Genomic DNA, 26,378 nt, shown 5'->3' with positions numbered 1-26,378 from the left:
CCTTTTGCTTTCTTCCTCCATGATGTTCTTGATGTCATCCCATGCAGTCATTAGTGCCAATGTATCAAATTTGTTTTTGAGATTGTTTCTAAATTCAGGTAGGATATATTCAAGGTCATCTTTTGGCTCTGGTGGACTTGTTTTAATTTTCTTCAGCTTCTGCCTGAACTTGCATATGAACAATTCCACAGTTGACCTCTGGACTATTTTTCACTGATGATACGGAGCTTTCCCATCATCTCTTTCCACAGATGTATTCCATCTAGTGAAGTACATGTGTGTAGTCGCCTTTGTTGTTGTTGTTAAGTGCATCGAGTCGGTTCTGAACCATAGTGACCTTGTATAGGGTTTCCAAGGTGCAGCTGGTGAGCTTGAACCACTGACCTTGAAGTTGAAACAGCTTTACAGTCTGGTACATTAATCCACAGCCCCACACCAGGACTCTGCAGTAGCCTTTATGTTATATAAAAAAAGGCATTGGCAATGAATAAGTTATTTAGTGCTGCCATAACACAAATACAACAAGTAGTGGCTCTACAGAACAGAAACCAATTTTCTCACAGTTCAGAAGGCTTGAAGCTCAAATTCAGGGCATGTCTCTAGGGGAGGTCCTTTCTTATCTATTTCAGCTTCCAGTAGCTTCTAGCAATCTTTACTGTCCCTGGGTTTACAGCTCATTTGTCTTCATTTCCCTCTGTGTCTGTTCTGCTCTTTTATCATGAGGAATTAATTAGGCTGTGACTGTTATTAACATAAGAAAAGAGAAATTCTATTTCCAAACTGAGTCTCAACCACAAATACAGGGTGTCAGGATTTCAGTATATATATTGTGTGTATGTGTGTGTTGGTGGTGGGGGGGGGGAGGCAACAATTCAATCCACAACATCTTATAATATGAAATACATGGATAAAGACATCAAGACTCCTTGGACTTGTGGATGACTTTGTTTTGAGTGTTTGTGCTTATTTTTAGTAGGATAAAAAAAAAGTCTACTTTGAGTGAACTAAAAGTAGAAAATTAGGCTGTATCAGTAGAATGGAAAAATCATAAAGAATTACAATTTCTGTGAAAAATATGGAAATATTAAACAAATGAGTACCACGTTTTGCTTCAAACAAAAGCAGCAGCTGCTGCTACAACAACAATGTATGGTTATTGGTGCAAAAATTATGTGGAGTCCACATCTGACCTCCTCTGGCTTCACAGGGGGAAGGAGAATCAAACTCCATATCTGCCTGAAGCTGATTCCCATGAGGCAGAGGACAGACATCCTTCAACCTTCTTTACCCATCGTGACATCAACCATTTCTCACAAGTCTCTCTCTACCTCTCTATTGGGCTCAAAAATCAGTTGCAGTGGCCACACAGAACTCACATACAACACTTACAATTATGGGGTTTATTAGGGATGTGAACAGGGTGCAATTCAGGATTTGAAACAATTCAGGATACAGCAGTTCTCTAGTCAGGAATGCCTCTTCTCAGAGACATGCCTCTCTTTGGTCCTTGGCCTCTACCCTTCTCCAGAAAACGTTACAAGCTCCTATAGCTCTGCTGATGAATGGTCAAAGGACACTCAATTCCTCAAGCCAGCTTCCTGCGCAAAGGCGCACAGTTGTACTCATACTGATGACCAGGAAGCCTGGTGCTCTGTCTCTCCAAGTCTCTGCTGTTTCCACCTCTGCCACTGCTTCTCTGAATAGGGATCTTGGGATCCAAAGAACATTCTCTGCTCGTGGCTCTTCTTTCTTGATGATTCTGGGATTGTCTGTTTTTACTTCTGAGATGTCTCCTTTTAAACCTAGGCAGAATGACAAAACCAATGAATCCCCTCATTAGAGTCCCTTGTATCATATTTCCATGGTCTCATCTCATTTTTTAGGGGTCATGGTTGCACAATGGGTTTACTCATTGAGCTACTAACTTCATGGATAGTGGTTCTATGGGAGAAAGATGAGGCTTTCTGTACCTGTAGAGATTTACAGCTCACTCTTGTTGTAGATGCTTAACTATGTCATTAAGTCCACATTTTTCATAGTTTAGTACTCTGGATACTATTTGGGTTAGATAAGGAATTGTTAAGTGCTGTTGAGTTGGTTCCAACCCATAGCGACCCTGTATAGGGTTTCCAAGGAGCAGCTGGTGAGCTTGAACTACCGACCTTGCAGTTCAAATGGCTTTGCAGTCTGGCGCATTAACCCACAGCACCACACCAGGACTCCTGATAAGGAATAAGAGCATTTATTTATTGTCCTCTCCATTTTGTACACTGGCTGATATTTTATGAAAATGTAACCAACATTTTCTCAAGCCATGACAAATTTGGATAAATTTCAACTAATAGAAAACCAAAGTAATATTCAATTAATACTATAATAACCACAGTAATAATTTCAGATTCTAGTCCACTAGTCACTCTTTTTGAGGAATTCTTGAAGTATTTCATGTGAGCTGAATGCCACTTTTTTTCATCTTCCTGATTATCTTATAAGAACTCTTTTAGATTTACATCATTCCTGTTGTTCAAAGCTATGTCTTTACTGCTGTTGTGATGTTACTCTTATCCATCCCCAGTTAGGTTGGACATTGTTATTGTTGCTATTGCTGTTAAGTGTCATTGATTTGGGTTCCACTCATAGCAATCGTTGCTATGGTTTCCAAGGTGCGGCTGATGGGTTTCACCTGCCAACCTTGCATTTCTAGCTGACCTTGTGGCCCAGTGGTTTTTCCTACAGCACCACACTAGGTTATATATGTTGCTGTTGTGGTTGTTATGTGCCGTTGAGTTGGTTCCAACTCATAACGACTTTGTATAGGATTTCTGAGGAGTGGTTGGTGAGCTTGAACCACCGATCTTGAGTTTCAAATCAAGTTTGCAGTCCAGCGCATAAACCCACAGTGCCACACCAGGACTCCAGGTTAGATAGAGCCAGACCCAATATTAATAGTCTTAATAGTCTGTCAGTATAATAACCGCATTGTCAATAGCACGAACCCTGAATCTTTTTTTTTTTTTTTCAGTTTATTTGCTCAAGGTGCTTAATGTGAAACTTCAAACAAACAAAAAAAGGGTTATTTTGAGAATAACTCATGAATCACAATATGGATAAAATTATATCCAGATTTACTTATGCAGTCAAATTAAACATATACAACTAATTGCAGACATCACTAAGATAATTATTTAAATGATAGTTGAGTTTGAACCATCAGTCTGTCCTCATTAGGGAATTGACGATGGTTCATCAGCATGGAGTTTGCTTTCTTGTCCTCTTGGTCTTGATTATCATATTCTTAAAAATTCCGCAGCATCTTTGAGCCTGACAACTTAACCTTTTCTGTGTTTTGTCTAATCTGTTCTGAATGTTGTAGGGGGACTCTCAGCTCCTTTGTAAGTAAATTTGTGGCTAGTGGGAAAGAATTTGTTTCCCTTGCTATAAAATCTATCATCTGACTTTGTTTCTTAGAGGCACCATAACATAATGAAAAGAGCCAGACTTTGTTTCCCTATCCATTTATATCATATAACTCATTCCATTGTAAAATATGCACACAAACAAAAGTGCACAGAACACGATTGTTTGCCTCAGTGAACATTCACAAAGAGAACACATATGTAACTATTGCCCAGGTGAAAAATAAGAAAAATGCCACTATTCCCCAAACTCCTATACACTCCCTGCCAAGTATTGTCCGTTTTCTAAATTCTGAATTTGATCATTTTTCAGATTTTTAACGTTATAGTTTAATTTACCTGTTTTTAATCTAACACACATTAATTATATAACATGTATGTTTTATGTCTAACTTCTTTTTGTTCAAGATTATATTTGTGAGATTCATCTGTGTAGTTGTAGTTAGCTATAGTTCATTCATTTTCATTGTTATATCATAGTCCATTACATTAAAACTTTTTATGAAAATGTCATAATTTACTTACCTAATTCAAAACTACCTACCATCCCAAAGGAGAAAGATGAGGCTTTCTGCTCCTATAACGATTTACAGCCTCAGAAACCCTGTGCAGGGTTGCTGAGTCAGAACTGTCTTCACAGTTAGTTTTGAACCAATTAGGTTCGAAACTATCAGCTATTCTGTGAAAGAAAGATGAAGCTTTCTACTCCTGTAAAAATGCACAGCCTCAGAATCCCTATACAGGATTGCTCCATGGCACACCACCACCACCATACTACTCTTGAGGGGCATAGGAAATTTTTTAAAGTTTTAGTATTACTCTTTACAGTGCTGTGCTGGACATTTTATATATGTTTCTTGGTGCATTTGTACATCTGAGTATATATATCAGAGCAGTAGTCCTGAGTCATGGAATATGCATATGTTCAATCCTTGTAGTTAATACCAAACTGTTCTCCTAGTTGTTCCAGTTTATACTCACACATAAGATTGTTTCCATTATTCTATATCCTTTATAATACTTTTCAAATTTTAGCCGTTCTGTTGATTGTGTTGTTGTTTGCTGTTAAGTCAGTTATGACTCATATTGACCCTGTATACGGTTTCCCAGAGCAACTGGTGGGCTTGAACTGCTGACCTTGTGGTTAGCAGTCCTGTGTTTATTCTACAGTGCTATGCTATGGCTGAGAGTGTAGTATAATATGTATATCATGATCATTTCAATTTTCCAGAATACTAATGAGATAGATCAATTCCTTGCATATTGATCATTTGTATACTTCCTTATGTGAAGTGCCTATTCAAGTCTTTTATTGATTTTCTCTTATTGATTTTAGACATTTTTATAGATTCTAGATCAGATCCTATTGTTGGTTTCATGTGTTTATCTATTTCTGCCACTCCTTGGCTTATCTTTATCCTTTCTTACTGGTGTCTATTGAAAAACAAGTTATCTTTTTAATTTTTTAAATTTAGTATAATTTATCAATCTTTTATTTTAGTTCTTTTTTGTAATTCTCTTTTTGTAAGCTTTCTGAATCCTCACAATCATGAACATATTTTTATTTTTTATAGAAGCTTTTATTTTTGATGTTAATATATAGACCCATGGTCTTTCACAAACTGAATTTGCATATGACAGGAGGTGAAATTGTCTTCATTTATTTATTTACTTTTAAGGTTGATATAGTTGATCCAGTACCATTTATTGAAAAGACCACCCATCCTCGTGGCTTGCCAGTGCTAACTTTGAATATGCATAAAGTAATCTGCTTCTACTTCTTCCTTGTCTGTCTTACTCTGGAAGCTATGTTGAAACCTGTCCACCATAGGTAATGCTGCTGGTATTTGAAATACCAGTTGCATAGCTCCCAGCATGCATCACAGCAACACACATGCCACCGCAGTAGGGCAAACTGACAGAGGAATCGTAGATAAATAGATTTAGTCCACCAATAAAAGACAAAGATTGTCACATTGTAAATTGTAACTGTTGTTTAAAAAGATGCTTTCTGTAATATAGTGATAAATAAACTTTGAACATAAAAAAATGAAAATAATTGAACTACAAAAACTAAATGAAGGAAAGCTGCTTTGGCTATATTAATATCAGGTAAAGTAAACTATAAGGCTAAAGAGAGTAATTAGAGATAAATTGATACTTCATAAGCACTGATTGGTTTGAACCATAAAATCCATAGTTCAGACTCACCAACTGTTCCTTGGGAACCTTCTACAAGGTTGCTATGAGTTGGAACCAACTTGAACTGACTTGATGGCACTTAACAACAATAACAATGATAAAATAATCTGTTAACCAAGACGATAAAACAATGAAAATTTTCTCTATCTAGTAACACAGCTTCAAAACACACTAAGCAAAAATTGAAAGAAGCAAACGGAAATATAGGCAAGTCATGGTCACATATTTTAACACTCCCGTCAACAACCAATAGAATAAGAGTACAAAAAAAGTGTGGGAGGGGATCTGGAAGATTTAAACATCTGATTAATAAACTTGCCCTAATTAACATATATACTAAACTATACCCAATAATCTTAATACCATTCTCCTTACAGACACATGACATTGTTAAAAGTAGAGCATATTTAGGGGGCAAAAAGCAAGTCCCAATGAGTTGCAATTAATTGAATTCATATATAGTATAATCATTTCTTACAGTGAAATTAAGTTAGAATCAATACTAAAAGATAATTAGAAAATCTGATACACTTGAGGACTTCAAAATACACTCTAATTTATGGATCACAGAGTATGTCATAATGAAAATTAGAAAACATTTTTAGCTGAATGATTATGAAAATAGGAGATACTGAAACTTTTGCAGTATATCTACAACTTAAAGCAAAATATGTACATAGTTGGTTTTTTATAAAGCTTTTGTTGTGAACTGAGTGATAATTTATATGGAAGAACTTCAGTTTTACACTTATCCTATCATATTTCATTTCATTGCAATCCCTTCAATTCATCATCATTCAACAGTATTTGCTACTGTTCCCTCTGTGTTTTTGTTTTGTTTTGTTTTGATGTACACAAAAACACTCAGGAGTATATATAATCATTTGAATAACCAAAGGGCTCATTCTGCAAGCCTGCCTCCTGGCCACCAACACACAGTCTTTCTCTTTCCATGAGTCTATAGTCCTCAGCTACTCAATCTCTCCATGTTATTGTCTCTGCCTCCATCTCTGGTGTTACTGCTTCTCTGGTTAGGGTCCCGCACTCTGCTCATGCTCTTCTCCCTTGGTGATCCTACAGTTCTCTGTTCCTGGAGTGTAAAATTCACTACAAAAAGTTACAAAACTTCTTTCTACCTTTACAGTTGTGACAATTGAATTTAGTCATGATAACCATTACTCACTATTGAATCCTAAGAATCTTAACCCCATTTATTTTCACCAGACCCATCTAGACAAGATAAAAAGTATTCATTGGGGATTCTACCTCCCCGCCCCACACTCTGAAACTAAACATCCTCTTGAAAACTTGTAAGCCAGCCATGTGTCTTTATAGCATCCCCTTCCCGACCCCATTTTAGCTAGCTAATGTCTAAATTGCCCATCACTATCCTGGTGTGACGCTGTGATCTAATGCGTCAGACTGCAAAGTTGTTTGAATTGCAACTTCTGTGGTTCAAGCTCACCAGCTTCTCCTTGGAAACTCTATATAGGGTTGCTATGGATTGGAATCGACTTGACGGCACTTAACAACAACATCAACCCTGTATACAGAGGGGATAGGCTTGATCACTGATGTGAAGATTCCATTCCTCTTGGTTGGTATTTTGAGCTACTACATCCATAAATATAGGTCAAGCTCATCAAATTTCAGCAATTTGTACTTTCTTCCCTTATCAAATTTCTTTATCTTCCTCTATTCAAGCCCTGGTCATCAGGATATCAAAGCTAGGAAAAATGGGTATTATCTGCAAGTTTGGACCTTCTTGTGCAACTCCCCATACTTCATATCAGCTGGAAACTTCACTCTCAGCTCTAGCCCTCCATGGCTAGGTCAATGTCCATGGCCTCAGGAGTTCCCAAATCTCCCCAAATTTTGGAGTAACCAGCCCTTCCTTTTCTCTCTCATCTTGAAGTTGACAGGAGTCTATGTATCATGGTCAATCTCAGCCCCTATCATCATTACTGACTTTCCCCACTTCCCCACATGTAGACCAACACAGTTGCCAGAAAGATAACATGCCTACTTGTGTGTTCTCTTTGGGTTTCAGTGTCAGAGGGGGCTTTATCCTGAAGGGACTTGATTGCTTTCTTTGATGGATTGCTTGTTTGTGTAATAGCCAAACAGACTGCCACTTTATATTTTGTTTTTTTCTGCTGGTCTTTCTTTCAGGAAGTATTTTTTGTCCCTCTAGCCACTCTGGACTGGTCTGCATGTCCCTTCAAGAGGAAATGTTCCACCTAAGAAGGTTCTAGGTGGGGTTCAGGATTCTACCTAAGGTCTTATGTACTACAAGGGCTTCGCAAGATGGCTATTTCACTGGGCAAGTTCTAGAACCAGTTATAGTCTGAAGATGGGCTGAAAAGCTTTCTGTAATAGTTTCACGATAGTCCTTTCTATGCCACTCAAGTGTCTATTTTACAATAATAAGCAAGGGAAACCAATATTCATAAGACAGTCAAGCATTTAACATCATTTGCCCCGTTTTACCTATTCAGACTATAAAAATATGCATATAGTTTTTGAAGGTATAATTAGAAATAAAAGAAATGTACAATTAATGATCAAAGCAAACATATTTTTAAAAATAATCACAACAAAAGAAATTCTCTAAATTTAATTTTTTAATCTAAGAAAACATTAAAATAGAAAACAAACATGCTAACAGATTTTAAAAAAGTCAAACACTTGATATTTAAAATAACTAATAACATTGTTAGAACAGATATACAAAATTAAATCCCAAATTACCAAATAACATGTGGGTTAATAATGCACAAGATTTAAACCACGTGGTCAGGGGTTCAAGCTCACCAGCTGTTCCTCAGAAACCCTATATAGTGTCCAACTCAATGGCACTTAATAACAATAACAACAAAAAGATTAAGGAACGCTGGAAGCATAGTGGATTATAAATGGGGTTGCTAACTGCAAGATCAGCAGTTTGAATTTACCTTTTGCATCTTGAGAGAAAGATGAGACTTTCTGCTCCAATAAAGACTTAAAGCCTAATAAACCCTATACAGGGTCAACTCAGTGAGCCCCAACTACCAATACCACCAAAAAGATTATGAGAGATATTAAAATAATTTTATGTTGAAATTCAAAAAAAAAAAAAATGGAAATGTAAAAGTTCTTATAAACATATTGTTAGGTGCCATCAAAGTAGCCCTCTGTAGGAGAGTGAAATGTTGCCTGCACCTGTATTGTCCTCACCATCGTCATATTTCCACATAAAAATTTCAAATCAGCATATCCAGTTCCACAAAATATGCATAAATAGATTTAATCTATCACAAAATACAAAGATTATCACACTGTAATTTTAAAATCTTGTTTAAAAAAAGACACTTTCTATAAACAACAACAAAAAAAACCCCAGCCCTTTGAGACCATCCATTATTGCAGCCACTGTGCCAATGCATGCCATTGAGGCTCTTCTTGTCACTGTCCTTCTACTTTACCAACCATGATGTCCTTCTCCAGAGGCTGGTCCCTCATGAAGACACGTGTTGTACTACTGCTACCACAGAAATGCCACAGTGGATGGCTTTAACAAGCAGAAACTTATTCTTTCAAGTTTAGAAGGCTAGGAATCAGAATTGTTGTTGTTGTTAAGTGCCATCGAGTCGATTCCGACCCCTAGTGACCCTATATAGGGTTTCCAAGGAGCAGCTGGTGAGCTAGAACTGCCGACCTTGCAGTTCAAACGACTTTGCAGTCTGACGCATTAGCCTACATCGCCACACCAGGAGTCAGAATGCAGGATGCTATCTCTAAGAGAAGACGTTTTCTCTGTGTTGGCCTATAGTTTAGGAGGAAAGTCCTTGTCTCCTTTCATCATCTGTTGGCCCAGGATTCCCCTGAGTCTAGGAGATTACCAGAGCAAGAACCCTGGGACCTTCTTGGAGGTAGTCAGATCCCTTTCTGCTCAATTCTCTCTCCTTTTATCTCTTGTAAGATAAAAGGTGATATCGGCCACATCCCAGTGAAGATCCCAATACAGCTAATCAGGGCTGTGTCCTGAGATGTTGTATCCCACCCTAATCCCCAAACATCAGATCACATTATGAGGGATGATTGTATCATTACATAACTGCCATGCTGAATCATTACATAACCATTAAACCACTGAGAATTATGGACCAAGCAAGTTGATACATATTTTGGGGAGGCACAATTCAGTCTAGGCCAGGGGTAGGGAGCATCTGGCCCACGGGCCTACAAAATCATTTCCTATGGCCCTTCCAAGACAATTGGAATTCCAGCCATTGCATTATAGGTGAGTTAATTAAATGTTTGACTAAATAAGCAGGCTAATTTTTGAAGTTCATAAATTTTGGCAGATAAAGTTCCCCACCCCTAGCTAGGTCAATGACCAAAGAACCTGAGATTGAGTCTCACTATCATCTCTATTAAAGACCATTCTGGTTGTGCTTCTTCTAAAACAGATTTGTTTATTCTTCGGGAAGTCCATATATATTCATTATTCTTTATGAGCCCCATAATTCATAGGCATACATTATTCAGTATTCCTTATTCATTGTCCAGCTTTTGTGCGCATTTCAGTCCGTTGAAAATACCAGGGAATGGGTCAGGTGCACCTTTAATCTCAAAGTGACACTTTTGATTTTAACACTTTGAAGAGGTGTGTTGCGGCACATCTGTCCAATGCCATACATCATTTTATTTATCGCCTGTTGCTTCCATGGGCACTGATTGTGGATCCAAGTGAAACGAATTCCTTGACAACTTCAATCTTTTCTCCATTTATCATAATGTTGCTTCTTGGTCCAATTATGAAGATTTTTATTTTCTTTGGATCTTCATCAGTAAGTGCTTCAAGTCCTTTTTGTTCTCAGCAACCAAGGCTGTGTCTTCTGCATATCACAGGTTGTTAATGAATCTTCTTTAAATCCTGATGCCATAGTCTCCTTCATATGTTCTTGTTACTGTTGTTAAGTGCTGTTGAACTGCTTCCCATTAGCAACGCTTTATAGGGTTTCTGAGGAGCAGTGGGAGTTATCTGAAATGGTGACCTTACAGTTAGCAGCCCAGTGCTTACCCTACAGCACCATACAGTCCATCTTTATTTTCTTAAAAATATAAACAAAGATGACTTATAAAATACGACCTTGTAAACCTGAATGAAGTAGACTAAATTAATGAAGAGAAAATTTGAATGATCCTTTAGTTATTGGGAAATTGAATCTTTATTACCAAATTAGCCAAGAGAAAATGCCAGATTGATATAGTTTCACAAGTGAATTCTTCTAAAAATTTAAAGAATAAATAAAAAAAAAATCAACAAAATCCCTTAGAGTGAATTGTTTGGGATAGAGCACTTTCCAACTGAGTTTTTGAAATTAGAATAACATTGATAAGAAAAAAGTCAAAAGCACATTGTTGTTTTTGTTGTTGTTGTTAAGTGCCATTGAGTTGGTTACAACTCATAGCAACCCTATGCACAACAGAACAAAACACTGGGGGATCCGGCACCTTCCTCACAATCGTTACTAAGCTTTAGCCCATTGCTTCTGTCACTTTGCAAATCAATTTTGTTGTGGGTCTTCCTCTTTTTCCCTGACCTTCCACTATACCAAGCATTATTCTTTCTCCAAGGACTGGTCCTTCCTGATAATATTTCTGTACTATGTGAGACAAAATTTCATCATCCTGGCTTCTAAAGAGCTTCCTGGCTGTACTTCTTCCAACACAGAATTGCTTGTTCTTCTGGAAGCCCATGGTACTTCCAATGTTCTTCTTCCCTATACAGGGTTGCTATAAGTCAGAACCAACCGTATGGCACTTAACAACAACCTATCCATCAAATACTCTTATTGTTGTTAAGTGCTGTCGAGTTGGAACTGACTCATAGTGACCCTGGACAGAGTTTTCGAGGGATGGCTGGTGAGTTTGAACCGACGACCTTGTGGTTCAAACCAACCTTGCGGTCCAGTACTATATCCCACAGCACCACATCAGGACAAAGTACTTTTAAAATCTTTTTTAAAAGTAATTTTAGAGTTGCAGAAGTATTGAAAGATACTAAGCATTCCCATATACCCTTCACCCAGTTTCTCTTCAGGTTTATTTATTACATAAATACATTATATATTTTTAATTTTGTGGCACTGTGGGATAAAGCACTGGACCACAAGGTCAGTTTGAACCACAGAGTCTGCAGTTCAAACTCACCAGCCACTCCTTGGAAACCTACACAGGGTCACTATGTGTCAGAACCAACTTGACAGTACTTAAACAACAACAACATTTAGATAGGTAGGGAGGTAGGCAGACAGACAGACAGACAGATAGACAGATAGATAGATAAACAGACATTTGTTTGAGCCCTGGTGTAGTGCTGTAGGATAAACACTGGGCTATTATCCTCAAGGTCAGCAGTTCAAACCCACCAACTACTTCTCAGAAACCCCATACAGGGTGGTTATGATTTGGAACGAACTTAATGGCATTTAACAACCACATTTACAATTTACAAAGCATCAAACATACTAAATACCTATGAATAAATTTATCAAAAATATGACCCTTATGGAGAAAATAAGGAGGCATATTTTTGAATGTACAGTACATTAAGCATTGTGCTGATAATCAAAGTTTGGCTGTTGGAACCCACCTGTTGGTCCATGAGAGAAAGATGAAGCAATTTGGTTCAGATATATTGCCTTGGAAAACCTATGGAGCAGTTCTACTTTGTCCTGTAGGATTGCTATCAGGTGGAATAAATTCAACAGTAGTAGGTTTGGGTCTCATAGAGAAAATGTTAAATGTTTTTAGAGAAGTTAATAACAAATATCTAAATAAATGAACAAAACATGTTAGTGGATTGGAAGTCTTGATATGATGAAGAGGTCAATTCTCCCAAAATCGAAATAGAGATTAGGTTCAATGCCTTTCAAACTCAGATTTTGTTTGCTCTTTATAGTCTTGTTCTTTCTTCCTTTTCATTTGAAAGTGCCTTTTTCACTTCTCTTTAAATTACTGGGATTGTCATTCTGCCTATTCTTGCTCTGGGACTTTGTATTTCCCTGCATTTCTGAACTGTGTGTCTACCTGTCAGGAAATCCTGAAAATAGGTAAAAAGAATAGGTTTATGACAAGTCTGCAAGGACAGCCTATCTTAGAAAACAAAACAAACTATTACTATAGTTCTCTTAGATCCTTTAAAACCATACCTTGATGACTAAATAAGTAACCAGGAGGTAGAGCCCACTCCATTTCGGTCTGTTAGCTGCATAGAACAAAAGAAAGGCACTTTACCATGTCTTCTTTCAATGACTACTTTTCCTCCATTTAGTCAACTTTTTTGAATGCCTACCATATACCCAGTCAGGATGGTTAGACTTTGTCTCATAATTCAGGCATATTGTCAGGAAGGACCAATCATTGGAGAAACATATCATATTTGGTAAGGTGGAGGGTCAGAGAAAAAGAGGAAGACCGCCAGCAAGATGGATTGGCAAAGTGGCAGCAGTAATGGGCTCAAGCAAAGCAATGATTGTGAGATTGACCCAGGAATGGGCCATATTTCATTCTGTTGGGCATAGGGTCACTATGAGTTGGTACCAACTCAATGGCACCTAACAACAACCATATACCTGTTCTGTCTCTGCCTTTAAATGGCTCACAGCATAATAGAGGACAATATGGTTGACTATTATATAATGTGTTTAATAGGGTGAACAGGGGTATTTGTGAGAAAGGACACATAGAGGTGGAAGCAGTTTTTTTGTATCAGAATTTTAGGGAAAGGTTCAAGAGTAGGCAATATTTAAGTTGGTTTTTTAATGATCAGTAAATTTTTACCAACTCAAAGAAAAGAAGAGAAAATAGAATTTAAAGGGCACAGAACAATGTGTAAAATGGTGAAAACACTTGTCATATTTTTGGAAAATATAACAACATAAAAGCTATCCTGAGTTTTTAGTAGACCCTTTGCTTGGTTGATGTATACACCCATCCTATGTAACGGTTATGTTTGTAAGGGCTCTGTTTAGGGTTTTTTCTGTTCTGCCCCAAATCATGAAAATGCTTTTCATGTCTCAAAGGCATAAGGCAAAAATTTTTGAAACTCTTTCTCAAGACTCTCTCCAAGGATAACCCTTGTCTATTTCCACAGATGGATCTTAGCCAACTGCAAGGATTTCCCAGATTTTGAATTTGGTTGGTAGTTTATGTTGTTGTTGTTACTTATTGCCAAGTCTGTTCTGACTCTTAGTGACCCCATGTGTACACTGTATAAATGTTCCACAGTAGTTTTGCAAAGTTGTGACCTCTCAGAAGCAGATGGTCAGGCCTGACTTCTGAAGGGCCTCTGGGTAGTTTTGAACCACTATCCTTTTGGTTAGATATTCTTTACTTAACCATTTGTTTTCCCAGGGAATTCTATAATGCTTTTCAATTAATTAAATAATCTGATTAAAAAAAAAAAAAAAACCTGAAAAATACTTCGTCACAAGATGATAATGCCCATTATTTTTATGGTGTTTTAAAATAGCTATGTTGTTGTTGGGTATCCTCAAGTCAATTTTGACTCACAGCGACCCCATGTGACAAAGTAAAACTACTCTATTTCACAGCCCACCAGAAGCCCTATACGGGGTTGTTACAATTCAGAACTGACTCAATAGCACTTAATAACAACAGCAATCTTTACTGAAGGAGTTCTGGTGTAGCACTATTGATAAGCACTGGACTGCTAATCACAAGATTGCCAGTTCAAACCCATCAGCAGCTCCTCAGTAACCCTCTAGAGTCAGATTATTTATGAGTCAGAACTGACTTGATGGCACTTAACAACATCAACAACAATATCAACTGAAGCAGATATCCTGGTCTTTCTCCCGTGAAGAGGCTAGGTAGGTTTGAAACTTTGGCTTAGCAGCTGAGCACTTTTATTATATCTATTATATCATCAAGGCTATTAAAATATGGCTTCAGTGCTTAGTAAGTACGTGGTGTATGCAACTTAAATTTATGAACTGCATAAATGTCGTATTGCAATGTTCCAAAAAAGATGAAGAGGGGAAAATTTTTCTGTTTCTGAGCTTGAGATTTCATAAATAATTGCTATAAGTAATTAGATTTAAATACAATAAGGCTGGATGAGCGCCTCATATGTCTAGTGGTTGTATTAAAATTATCCATGATATGTGTGTAATAGATGGCATGATATGTGTGTAATAGTTCCTACATCTATATCTGCTTTTTCTTACTATAATGTTTTGTTGAAAAAGTTATTTTGGTTTGCATAAATTATATCCTATTTATCTTTCAATGACTTTTACTAACATCAGTTAGCCTCAAAACACAATCTGTCTGCTTCTTTTTGTTAGCCATACTAGATACATAACAGGAGTCCTGGTGTGGCGCTGTGGGCTAATGTGTCAGACTGCAAAGCCGTTTGAACTGCAAGGTCGGTGGTTCAAGCTCACCGTCTGCTCCTTGGAAACCCTATACAGTGTCGCTATGGGTCAGAACCAACTTGATGGCACTTAACAACAACAAATACATAATACAGCTTTACTACATACTTTTATCTGTTTGCTATACATTTATTTTTTAAATGATTATTTAATATTTCATATTAGGTAGTTCATTAGATTACTAATAATACCATATTCATACTTATTAAATAGATGCTTTAATCACATGTTTTGTGAATGGTTAAATCAACAAACTCTGGAAAAGACAACTCAAATCTGTTGTCCCTCCATAAAAGTTTTAATTTTGTAAAAACAACCTTTAAATGCTACTGGCCTTATTGCCAAATGAGTGTGTGTTACCCTTGCCTTCACTGCAGCGCTACCAGAGAACAACTAAAAAACCTACATTGAGAACTTTCTGAATTCCTCTCTCTCTAGGTGAATATAGTCAGAATGAAAGAAAATGGGGCAATTTACTGAAGGTTAAATCTTCTAAATGACATCCACCTAAAAACATGCAGGGGAAATGGTTTGGGAGGCTTAAATTATCATGTAATTGCCTTAAATCTCTGGGTTGCTTTTATGAGTAGACACAACTTTATCATATCGAACTGACGATTCCACTTTAGGGAATTAGGGTTGTTTGTATATCTACTCTCAACCCTGCACATCACATATATGTTCTACACAATTCACATCTTAGAAATATCCCACAAACCTCAGTGGAAGAAACTTCCAGAAGTTGTATTTTGCATTAGTGACCTGTCTGTGGTTTTCTACCCAGTAACCATCGTCTTTCATCTTGTTGTCAACATTTTTAGTCAGAAAGTACATGGAGGCTTTTTAGGTGAAAAAGCCAACATCGGCTTTTCATATGCCGACGTCTCGCCTTGCGCTTTTGTTCTTGAATATTTGAGCATAGAGTGGCCTTTCAAGATATATTTGTTACTAAAATCCAGCTGATTTCTCTTGAGAGTTTTTTTGTGTTTTTGTTTTCTCTAAGGCCTCAGACAGAAATGAAAGGAAAGATGAGCACTGTGACTGAACCCTATCTAATTCTTGACTAAAAGAAGTTTTCCAAGTAAACTTCAGTTTATGATTCCTTAGAGTTATATGGGTGTTACTAGGCTAACATATGCGGGGAGATAGTATCTGAAGCACCAGCTTTTAAAAAATACTTTTAAGCACATTTTAAGAGTTTAAGATTGCAGAAACTTTGCTGACACTGTGTGTTGCCCGCCCTTGCCACCCCTCCCCAAACTGTATTGCAAATAAACCTTTTGATGTTTTAAAGGTTTTTCTTTGGCAGCAAAGAAAAACACTCTGGAAAGTTATATTTAGTGAATTTGCCGGTGTATAAATATCCCTAAGCTAGTCTGTTATCCTATGGCATCTGGAAGAAAGGTGCTATTGTTTTAGATCTCATGATTGAAGTATAGAATAATCAATTCAGAGAGACCTTGAAGGGAAAGATTCACTCACATGTGCTGTGAAAACTTGGAATCTCGGAGTAATTTTTAGCTTTCTTCAGATGAAGAGACATAGATTAGTTTGTTTCAGTACTTTATACAATAACCTTGGTTCTCAATCATGCTATATCCAAGTTATAGTATGAACTATAATTTGTATCTGAGCTGATTAACTTTAAATTTTCTAGGAAACTGCTTTTTTTTCTGCTGTTACTTTGCTTTCTTTCTGAGTGACGATAGCCGGGCAGCTATTTTGTCTACAAGTGCCCTGGCCACAGGCTTTCTGCTGCAAAACCCCAAGCTACATGAGAGATGCATCATCAGAGTTCGGTCTGATGAAAATGCTCCATAAATGATCCAAAGCACCTCTCCATCTCTTACAGTGCCATATCTGCTGACCTTCTCCAAGAAAAATCACTGTAATTTCAAAAGACCATGATAGATTCGCTAGAAAGGAATTTGTGCTTATACACAGACATATGCTTAGCTAAGAATAAAGTAAAAATTAAATAGAAAAGTACCTTTGGTATTATTTGAACATTTTCTCTATTACCTTATTCAATAGCATTGAGTAAGAGCAGCTGTGTCTTATGGCTTTTCACCATGAAGTGTTCAAATGTGTAAGGCGGTTAGCTTTAAAACGCTATGAAAGTATGGGTAATAAACTGCCTACTTTTTGTCTACTGAAACTTCCCTGAGATTTTGTTTGTAGGACTCAGCTGCATATACAGACATGATGGAATTTGGTTTGTGAAGGACCTACAGAAATTACCCAAATAATTCAGATTTTTAATGAATAATACACAGACATGCACCTGCTTCAGGGACTGCATAGATTAGTTTTGCGAACAATAGCAAATCCCCTTGGAATTCAATTACATGGCTTCAGAACAGAAAATAAAACTGGCTATACATTTAGAAGTGATATCAGCAAAGTTGTAACTAGTTCCTGGATCTAACTTTTCCTGAGAATTAGGTTGTTTCAATTTGCTTTGCTTCTGTGAGACTTATTATAAAGCCATAATGTACTACTGCTCGTCTCTTCTATCCTTGCAGCTGGATCCACTTCCAGAAGATACTCTTCACCAAACCCCAAATATGAATGCCGTGATTTCCTTACAGAAGACCATTGAAATTCAAAGTATGTCTTAAAATTATTTTTTAAACTTCTAATTAGGTACAAATAATTAAATTTATATTGAGAATTAGAGCATAAATGAACATATGAAATTATAACTTCATATATGAAGTTATAATTTTCACATGTTGTAATGTGCTGAAACCTAAATGGATTATTGCACTGCCCTTACTCGGCAATCTTATCTTAAAGACATAACACCCTCTATGTTTAGAATCTTATTTTCCTCATATTTCCAAATGCTTGGATGTTTTGTTGCTACTGCTTAGAATTTACCCAGAACAATGAAATAGATATTTAACTAAGGGTAAGTTATTTATCTTGTAAAAATGTTGGGATTCAGCAATTATGTATCAGTTTTAAGTTAGTCAGGAGGGAAAAAAAAGATAATGAGAAAGTTTCACTATTTGAAAATTCAAGATAAGAAAGCAGAGAAAGTCAGAGATTTAAACAAAAACAAAACTATCCAGTGCCCTTTAATTGCTGTTACTTCATCAAGAGTTACTCATTTTAATAACTGAACAGACAATACCGAAAATACAAGCATACAAAAATCAACTACAAATTAGCATGAAAGTTAGCATGAAAGGGAAAAGCAGTTGCAAAGTGAGATATGAAGGGGAATCGGGAATATCATTAACCGTGCTACTGTTTTGCAGAGGAATTTTTAAAATACCAGCCAGAGAAGCCACTCACTGCTAGTCTTCTATGAATCACTGTTTTTGCTTGCTCTGCATTGCTTTGGAGATATGGGTGTGACTGGGATTCTAATAACCACTCACATGATGCTGGGAATGTTTATAAATCATGTCATACATTAACTCAAAGTAATCCCTCACTTTACTCAGTCTCACCCATGCCTGGACTGAGAAATGCAGGTACCCAATGAATAGTTAGTGACTATAGGTCATAATTGGAATAAGTTCTGAATTTCCAAGATTTCAGAGAACAGAAAAACAAATGTCTAATATTGTAGATGAATGTCTCTAAGATAAGATTACAGAGATGAAGAAAGGAGGGCTGGAGAGGATTTCATAAATGTGAGTACAAAACCCTGTCATCATTGTGCTGACTCTGTCTCACTTCCACTGACATAGATCAAGAAACTCTACTGCATGTCATTCCAATCTTGAAGTAAGGTATCTTGAAGAGATCTTTGACAGCCTTCTTTTATTTATCCAATGCCCCCGTTCAGGTCATAAATACTATAAAAATATATCTGTCGTTATGTACCTTATTCTTGTTTTCCACCCTGAACCTTCTTTTGGCATTGTACACATTAAGCATCATCAGTAGTTACTGCTCCTGTGTCTACTCATTATCTAACTCTCAATAAGTATTTTCAACATTACATGTTGATCAGCTCTCAAGGCACCAATGATATGAAGAGTATTATTATTATATGACAGCATAGTGGCTCTGTAGGATAGTCAGTGGATTGCAAACTACAAAGTCAGTGGTTTGAACTCAACAATTGCTCCATGGGAGAAAGATGAGGCTTTCTGCTTCATCAGAGATTTACAGCCTTGGAAACCCTATACAAGGTCACTGTGAGTTGAAACCAACTCAGCGGCACTTAACAACACCACCATTATTGTGTGAAGAGTTTCTGGCATGTAGGGATATAATCACAGTCCAGATTATTCCAATGCAGTGCTGGACATAAAGGCCTGGAGAATGAGGAAGTCTCAAGGAAGGCTTCTTGGCAGAGATCAAGTCTGGCCTTTGTCTTAGAGATACAATAATTTTGGCCAAATGGAAAAAGAGAGGAAATGTGAAGGAAAATATAGAAGCAAAGGGGCTCTATTTTCACATAGGTGTGGAAAGTGTATATCTTGTGTACATATTCAGAAAATGCACTGGTGCCTTTGTATAGGATCTAATATATCAGTAATGAATTTTTGCTGTATGCTTTTTCCTCTCATTGCTGACAGTTTTGAGTGATTTGTGCCGTTTACTCTAGCCAAGCAAACCTAAGACTCTTGAAAAGGATTCAATCTACGGACAAAACTTGCTGTATGAAAATCCTGCCACCATGGATTCTGAATCACTGCTTTCTGTTCCAAATGGCTCCAACACTGTGTGGTACATTTTTTTGTGGTGCTAATTATGCCTTTCAGAGTCCTGGTTTGATAATGAGGGTTAATGTGCTGGACTACATGGTTGGTTTGAACATCCAGGTTGGCAGTTCAAGCTCACTAGTTGCTCCTTGGAAACCCTATACAAGTTTGCTATGAGTCAGAAATGACTCTACAGCACTTAGCAACAACAATTATGTCTTTGAACACCTGGTGTGGTGCTGTAGGATCAGCATTGGACTGGGATCCACAAGGCCAGCACTTCAAACCTACCAGCAGATCCTCAAACATCCTATACAGGGTTGCTAGGAGTCGGAACCAACTGGACAGCACTTTACAACAACAACAATAACAATTATGTATTTGGATATGTTCTTCCAGAGTAAAAGAACAGAAGAGGGCTGCATAAGCTTCACAGAGTGATACAGAGCGGACAGTTGGGGATCACAAGCTACATAAAAATTTGGAAAACTGAAATGATATACTCCTGCCTTGTTGTTGTTGTTGTTAAGTACCGTGGAGTTGGTGCTGACTCAGGGTTTCCGAAGCTGTAAATCTTTACGGGAGCAAAATGCCTCATCTTTCTCCCACAGAATGGCTGGTAGTTTCGAACTGCTGACCTGGAGGTTAGCAGCCCGATTAGTAACCACTATGCTACCAGAGCTCCTTAGACTCCTGCCTTAAACAATATTTAATTTCCATGTAAAATACAACATTTTGTTCTTACCTTCCCTGTTTTATATCCCACAAATGTCTGTTCCTGCATTTAAAGGGCTCCCTAATTCCCCTTAAGTGATGAGGTAGTCTTACTGGCTAGATAATTTGTGGGGCTTGCAAAATGAAAAAAAAAATTATAAAGAATTTCAATAAGGCAACAGCAGAGCATTAAACCGAGCAATGGGCCCTTGTAAATGTGGAACCCTAGGTGACTACCTAAATTACTGGTCTCTGAAGTTGGCCCTGAAGGTAGTCTTTGTTTAACAGAACTTCCCCTTCACTTAGGTTTTTAGGCATCATGCAGGTGCCTCCTTTTAACTGTGGAAGGTGTTCGGATTTCGCTCAACTCCCAGCCCAGGTTCTGAAGGATTCTTTTGTACTACAGTTTGGAACTACAGTATCAGAAAACTATGCAAATATGGAGGCGCAGATCTTGTAACATGTGGGAAACATTCAGACAAGTTCCTAGATAGCTGAGTCCCAAGGCACAGAGCAAGGTGCTGACAGGCCTTCTGTGAGTTTCTCTTTGAGAACTGAGCCCCCAGCTGAGGGTGTGCAGGTGCTGGAGGCTGTGATTAGCATTGGCCTTTTGCCTAGCCACATGCCTGTAAGTATTTTGCAGCAGGATCATTCCTGTTGTCCTGTCCTTGTTTATGTTACTAATTTAGCTGAGGAGAAAGTCCTTATAAAGCAACATTAGAGCAATCATTCCTCCTGTAAGGTGAAGACCCCTCCAGACAGGTCGGGGTCTATTGTTTCATCTCGAGATGGTGGATATATACAAAACTGCAAATGTAAAGTATGTCAAGAAGCTTCAAGTGTGTACATGCTGCTTACTCTATTAACAAAGTTCTCTGTCTCAACACAATGAATTTTTCAAGACTTAGCTTAGATGTTACCTCTTTTAGAGAGTCATCTCTGAATCCTTCTTCAGCCCTATTCTCACTTCAGTAAATTTTTTGTCTGCATCTAGGGTTTCTGTTAGGTGACTTTGAGTTGGTTCCGTCCCATAGCAACAATGAGCAGCTGGTGAGCTTGAACTGCCGACCTTGCAGTTCAAACTGACTTTGCAGTCCAGCACATTAACCCATAGCACCACACCAGAGATTGTTTTCTGTTGATGTCCTTCTTTGCTTGTTCGTTTGTTTAATACCTGTGTCTGGTATGGTGCTATGAAACTGTTTGTTGAATGAATGCTTTGGTCAATTTCTCAATGTTTGCCACTCCTTTTTCTTAATATTGATTTCTGAACTAAGATAATCAATCCCAGCCATCCCATACATAATGTGAGATTAAGAAGACCAAGCAAAAACATACATCTGACAGTCCATTTCTTCTCCCTTTTCACAATCCACTAGGATGAGTAATTTCTAAATTAGGAAGCGCATAAATTTTTCTTGTGAGTTACCATTTCCATGGATAAGCTTGGACGTATCAGTTTTCAGAGATGAATTTAATTCTTGCTTAGCTATAATCATCAACAAGTGATGCCAGGAAGAGCCAGTCAAGCAAATGATACACAAAGGGCCGCATACAGATGTTTTTTTCCTGAAATCCACCCTAACAATTTACTGAATTCAGGCAACACTGCATTTGTCCTTTCCATGAGACAGAATGGTGAGAAGCAGGGTTCCTAAGTGCATTCTTCACACCAGTGCTGGCCCATGATCATACTTTCATTAATTTTGGAGGGACCATGAAGTGATTTTTCCATAAAATTAAATTCACTTCATTTGAAAGACTATAATTTTAAGTTTTAAAAACATATCATGAGTAATATTGATATTGATCTGTGAAACCCTAAAATAGGAGAACCACAAGCATAAAGGCATGTTTTCCTTCAACTTATTTATATTTTTTGTAAGAAGAGTACTCCTTTTAAGTGTCAACCAATTTTGTAGACCTCCTACATGATAATTGTGATAATCATAGTATCTTTTGATTTGTGGATCAAGGATTTGAGGATTGCTTTAACATTTTGCTGTAGTCTACCAGTGGTTTGCAGTGATAACTTGAAAAACACTAGTGCAGAATATTTTTAAATGATATGAATTCTGGTATAATTCTATCCTCCATTCACCAGGCATATAGCAATAGACAAGTCACTTCATATTTCAAGAGGAATGACGTGACCTCACTGTTTGTTTAAGTGGGTGCTCTGCTGACAACAAAATAGTGGATATGAAGTGCAATGGTAAATGATCAGTTTGACTGTTCCTCCCACCCCCACCCCAACACTCACTTTTATCTTTTTCCCATTCTAAGAATTCTTCCCTAGTTTAGTTGGTTGGGATCTTCTTAGAATTCCTTATTTTGCCAATCAAGATAAAATAATGACACAGGCCTAACTGGGAAAGGGACATGTTTTTCAATGTCATCATAAGTTCTTGTAAAACTTGTGATATATAAATGAGGAACAAAATGCCATGGCTCCCATATATAAAATGTGGCAGTGTAGCTAATCTATTTTTTTTTTTTTTTAACTAACCAATTTATCTCTCTCTACTCTCTGTCATGCACACACACATACACACAAAATTATTTAGGACATTGAGAAGTGAATTTATGGCCCTTTGGATTTACTCAACTCTGAGACCCTTTGTGAACAGGGATTTAGCTCCTTTGTTGCATAAGAGTATAACGTGTAACCATGTAATTAACTATAGTCAGTTATCCACATCCACATGGATCAGACATCTACAATGTGCAGAGCACATTTTTTCATACATTCAAGAGAAATAAGAATGAAATTATTTTCTCTAGATCAGAGGTGTATTTGGCTCTTTCTTGCCAGAACTGTTCTTAACTTATAGTACATATGTTACTGTTGTTGATATTAGGTGCCATCCAATCAGTACCAACTCATAGCAACACTATGTACAACAGAATGAAACATTACCTAATATTGTGCCAACCTCACATTGCTGCTGCCACTGTGCCAATACATCTTGTTGGGGGTCCTCCTCTTTTTCTCCAACTCTCCACTTTACCAAACATGATATCCTTCTCCAAGGAATGGACCCTCCTAATACTATATCCAAGGTATGAGAGAGGAAGTCTGGCCATCCTGGCTTCCAAGGAGCACTCTGGCTGTACTTCTTCCAACACAGATTTGTTTGTTCTTTCTGGAATCTCTGGCACTTCCAATATTCTCCTCCAACACCATAACTCAAATGCATCAATTCTTCTATAGTCTTCCTTATTCACTATTCAACTTTCACATGCATATGAGGTTATTGAAATACCATGGCTTAGGTCAAGTACACCTTAGTCCTCAAACTGACATCTTTGCTCTTGAACACTATAAAGAGGTCTCAAGCAGCAGATTTGCCTAATGTAATATGTCATTTGATTTACTGACTGCTGCTTCTAAGAGTGTTTATAGATGATCCAATTGTAATGAAGTCTTTGACAACTTCAATCATTTCTCCTTTTAATTGAATGTTTTTTTATTGGTCCAGTGGTGAGGATTTTTGGTTTCTTTACATTGAGGTTCAAACCATACAGAAGATTATTGTCTTTGATCTTCATCAGAAAATGTTTTAAGTCCTCTTCGCCTTCAGCAAGCAAGCTTGTATTATCTGCATATCACAGGTTGTTAATGAGTTTTCCTTCAATACTGATGCCATGTTCTTCTTCATATAACCCAGCTTCTCAGATTGTGTGATCAATATTCAGATTGAATAAGTATGGTGAAAGAACACAACCCTGGCACACACGTTCCCTAATTTTAAACCATACAGTGTTCCCTTGTTCTGTTAGAAAACTGCCTCTTGACCATTGTACAGGTTCCTCATGAGCACAATCAAGTGTTCCAGAATACTCATTCTCCACAATATTGTCCATAGCTTGTCTTGATCCACACAGAGGAAAGCCTTAGTATAGTCAACAAAGCACAGTTAAACATCTTTCTGGTAGTGTCTGCTTTCAGCCAAGGTCCAATTGACATCAGCAAGGATAGTCCTTGTTTCATGTCCTTGTCTGAATCCAGCTTGAACCTCTGACAGTTCCCTGTTAAGGTACTATTGCAGCCCTTTTTTTGGATTATCTTTAGCAAAATTTTACTTGGATGCTATATTAGTGATATTATCTTATTTTCTGCATTCCATTGATTCACTTCTCTTTGGAATGGGCATAAATATGGATCTCTTCTAGTCAGTTACCTAGGTAGCTGTCTTTCAGATTTCTTGGCATAGATGAGTGAGTACCTTCAGTGCTGTATGAGTTTGTTGAAAGATTTCTATGTGTATTGCATCAATTCCCAGAGCTTTGCTCTTTGCCAGTGCCTTCAATGCACCTTGAACTTCTTCCTTCAGTACCATTGGCTTTTTCATATGCTACCTCTTGAACATCAACTATTTTTGTTGTTGTTACAGTGACTCTGTGCATTCTTCCATCTTTTTTTTAATGCTTTCTGCATTTTTCAATATTTTGTCCAGAGAATCCTTCACTATTTCAGTTTGAGGCTTGAATTTTTTCTTCAGTTCTTTTGGCTTGAGAAATACGGAGTGTGTTCTTCCCTTTTGGTTCTCTATCTCCAGGTCTTTGCACATTTCATTATAATATTTGGCTTTGTCTTCTGGAGCTGCCCTTTGAAAATTTCTATTCAACTCCAGTACCTCCTCATATCTTCTATTTGCTTTAGTATGTCTATGCTGGTGAGCAAGTTTCAGAGTCTCTTCTGACATCTATTTTGGTCTATTCCTTCTTTCTTTTCTTGTTAATTAATTTTTGCTTTCTTCCTCTAAGATGTTCTTGATGTCATCCCACAACTCTTCAGGTCTTCTTTTTTTAGTGTCTAATTAATAAAATCTTTTCTTGAGATAATATCTAAATTCACCTGGGATATGTTTACGGTCATATTTTTGGCTCTTGAGGACTTGTTTTAATTTTCTTCAGTTTCAGCCTGAACTTGCCTATGAGCAATTGATGATCTGTTCCCCAATCTGCCCCTGGACTTGTTTTGGCTGATAATATGGAGCTTTCCACTGTCTGTTTCCATGGATGTAATCAATTTCATTTCTGCATATACCATTTGGTGAGGTCCATGTGTATCATCATCTTTTGTGTTGGTTTAAAAAGGTATTAGCATTGAAGAAGTGATTGGTCTTGCAAGATTCAATCATGTGATCTCCAGCTTCATTTCTATCACCAAGGCCATATTTTCCAACTAGTGATCCTTCCTCTTTGTTTCCAACCTCTGCATTCCAATCACCCATAATTATCAAACATCTTCATTGCATGCTTGATAAATTTCAGACTGAAGAAGTTGGTAGAATTCTTCCTTTTCATTATTACTGGTTTTAGTGATTGGTGTGTAAATTTGAATAATAGTGTACTAACTGATCTTCCTTGTAGACAAATGGATATATCTTATCACAGACAACATTGTACTTCAAGACAGATCTTGATATGTTCTTTTTGATGGTGAATATGATGCCATTCTCATTGAATTTGTCATTCCTAGTGTAGTAAACCATGTGATTGTCAGATTCAAAAGGGCCAATACTAGTCTATTTCAACTCACTATGTGGTATCGATGTCTATGCATCCCATTTCATTTTTGACAACTTTCAATTTTCCAAAATTCATATTTTGTGCATTCCATATTCTGTTTTTAATGGATGTTTACAGCTGTTTCTCTTCATTCTGAGTTGTGCCCCATCAGCAAATGAAGGCTTTATAACGTTCGTTTCATCAGGGTCAACTCTACTTTGAGGAGTCAACTCTTCCCCAGTTATATTTTGAGTGCATTTCAGCCAGAGGGGCTCATCTTCTGGCACTAGATCTGACAATATTCTGGTACTTTTCATCATGTTTCAATAATCAGTATTCTATCTAACAATGTTCCACTTCTCTTCATGAGGTTTCCAGTGACCAAATGTTTGGAAGTAGTCCATCTCACCTTC

General features: G+C 37.3%; 1 protein-coding gene across 2 annotated transcripts in view; it reads left to right on the top strand.

Annotated features, from left to right (window-relative positions):
- HDAC9 (histone deacetylase 9) overlaps nucleotides 1-26,378 on the top strand; it is a 717,483-nt gene that overhangs the window by 641,265 nt on the left and 49,840 nt on the right. For both annotated transcript variants that reach the window (XM_006832232.1, XM_006832231.1), the window contains one exon: nucleotides 17,593-17,677. In XM_006832232.1, coding sequence (XP_006832295.1) covers nucleotides 17,593-17,677 — 85 coding nt within the window. The remainder of the gene's footprint in view (nucleotides 1-17,592; nucleotides 17,678-26,378) is intronic.

This window comes from Chrysochloris asiatica, unplaced genomic scaffold, assembly GCF_000296735.1.
Source record: "Chrysochloris asiatica unplaced genomic scaffold, ChrAsi1.0 scaffold00006, whole genome shotgun sequence".
NCBI lineage: Eukaryota > Metazoa > Chordata > Mammalia > Afrosoricida > Chrysochloridae > Chrysochloris > Chrysochloris asiatica.
This window is presented reverse-complemented; position numbering and strand designations above follow the sequence as displayed.